The sequence below is a fragment of the Calidris pugnax genome, unplaced genomic scaffold (genome assembly GCF_001431845.1).
Source record: "Calidris pugnax isolate Ruff unplaced genomic scaffold, ASM143184v1 scaffold98, whole genome shotgun sequence".
NCBI classification, from domain to species: Eukaryota; Metazoa; Chordata; class Aves; order Charadriiformes; family Scolopacidae; genus Calidris; species Calidris pugnax.
The window spans coordinates 1,359,187-1,360,230 of NW_015090829.1; the positions used below are offsets into that span (position 1 = coordinate 1,359,187).

At 73.9% G+C, this 1,044-nt stretch overlaps 1 protein-coding gene across 1 annotated transcript; it reads left to right on the forward strand.

The window, feature by feature from the left end:
- Positions 1 to 2: 2 nt before the first annotated feature.
- LRRC55 (leucine rich repeat containing 55) lies at positions 3 to 949 on the forward strand (the record flags this gene model as incomplete). The annotated part of the gene is made up of 2 exons (XM_014940619.1): positions 3 to 570; positions 656 to 949. Coding segments are annotated over 2 exons (804 nt in total), but the record flags the coding sequence as incomplete, so codon positions are not given.
- Positions 950 to 1,044: the final 95 nt, after the last annotated feature.

Below are 1,044 nucleotides of genomic sequence, written 5' to 3' on the forward strand. Positions count from 1 at the left end.
CGGCGGGCACCGGGGCGGGCTGCCCGGTGCTGTGCACGTGCCGCGGGCAGGCGGTGGACTGCAGCGGCCAGCGGCTCTTCTCCGTGCCCCCCGAGCTGCCGCTGGACACCGGCAACCTCAGCCTGGCCCACAACCGCATCGCCAGCATCCCGCCGGGCTACCTGGCCTGCTACGGCCAGCTGCGGGCCCTGGACCTGCGCAACAACTCGCTGGCGGCCCTGCCGGCCGGGCTCTTCCTGGGGGCCCGGCGACTGGCCCACCTCGACCTCAGCTACAACAACTTCAGCCTGGTGGCCGCCGACATGTTCCTGGAGGCCAGCGGGCTGCTGCGGCTGGACCTCAGCCACAACCCCGGCCTGCGCCGCGTCCACCCCCAGGCCTTCCGCGGGCTGGCCCAGCTGCGGGAGCTGGACCTCAGCTACGGGGGGCTGTCGGCCATCAGCCTGGACGCCCTGGAGGGGCTGCCGGGGCTGGTGGGGCTGCGCCTGGGCGGCAACCCCTGGGTCTGCGGCTGCGCCATGGAGCCCTTCCTCAAGTGGCTGCGGGGACGCATCCAGCGCTGCGCCTCGGGTAGGTGCCACCGTGTCCCCCCCGCCAGGCCCCGACCACCCCGGCGTGGGGACGGGGGCCGGCCCTGACGCCGCTCTCCCCACAGATTCACAAACGGCGGAGTGCCGGGCCCCCCCCGAGGTGGCGGGAGCCCCCCTGCTCTCCCTGACGGAGGAGAGCTTCCAGGCCTGCCACCTCACCCTGACGCTGGACGACTATCTCTTCATCGCCTTCGTCGGCTTCGTCGTCTCCATCGCCTCGGTGGCCACCAACTTCCTGCTGGGCATCACCGCCAACTGCTGCCACCGCTGGAGCAAGGCCAGCGAGGACGAGGACGTTTAGGCAGCGCCGCCATCGCCGACATCCCCCCCCCCGCCCCCCGCCCCGGTGGGGACGCCTGACTGTGCCTTGTCCTCGTCCCCTCCCGCCGCCCCCCGAGCCGGGGTGGCCCCTCCAGACACCGCCCCGGCTGCGGCGGGGGAGACCTGGGGATGG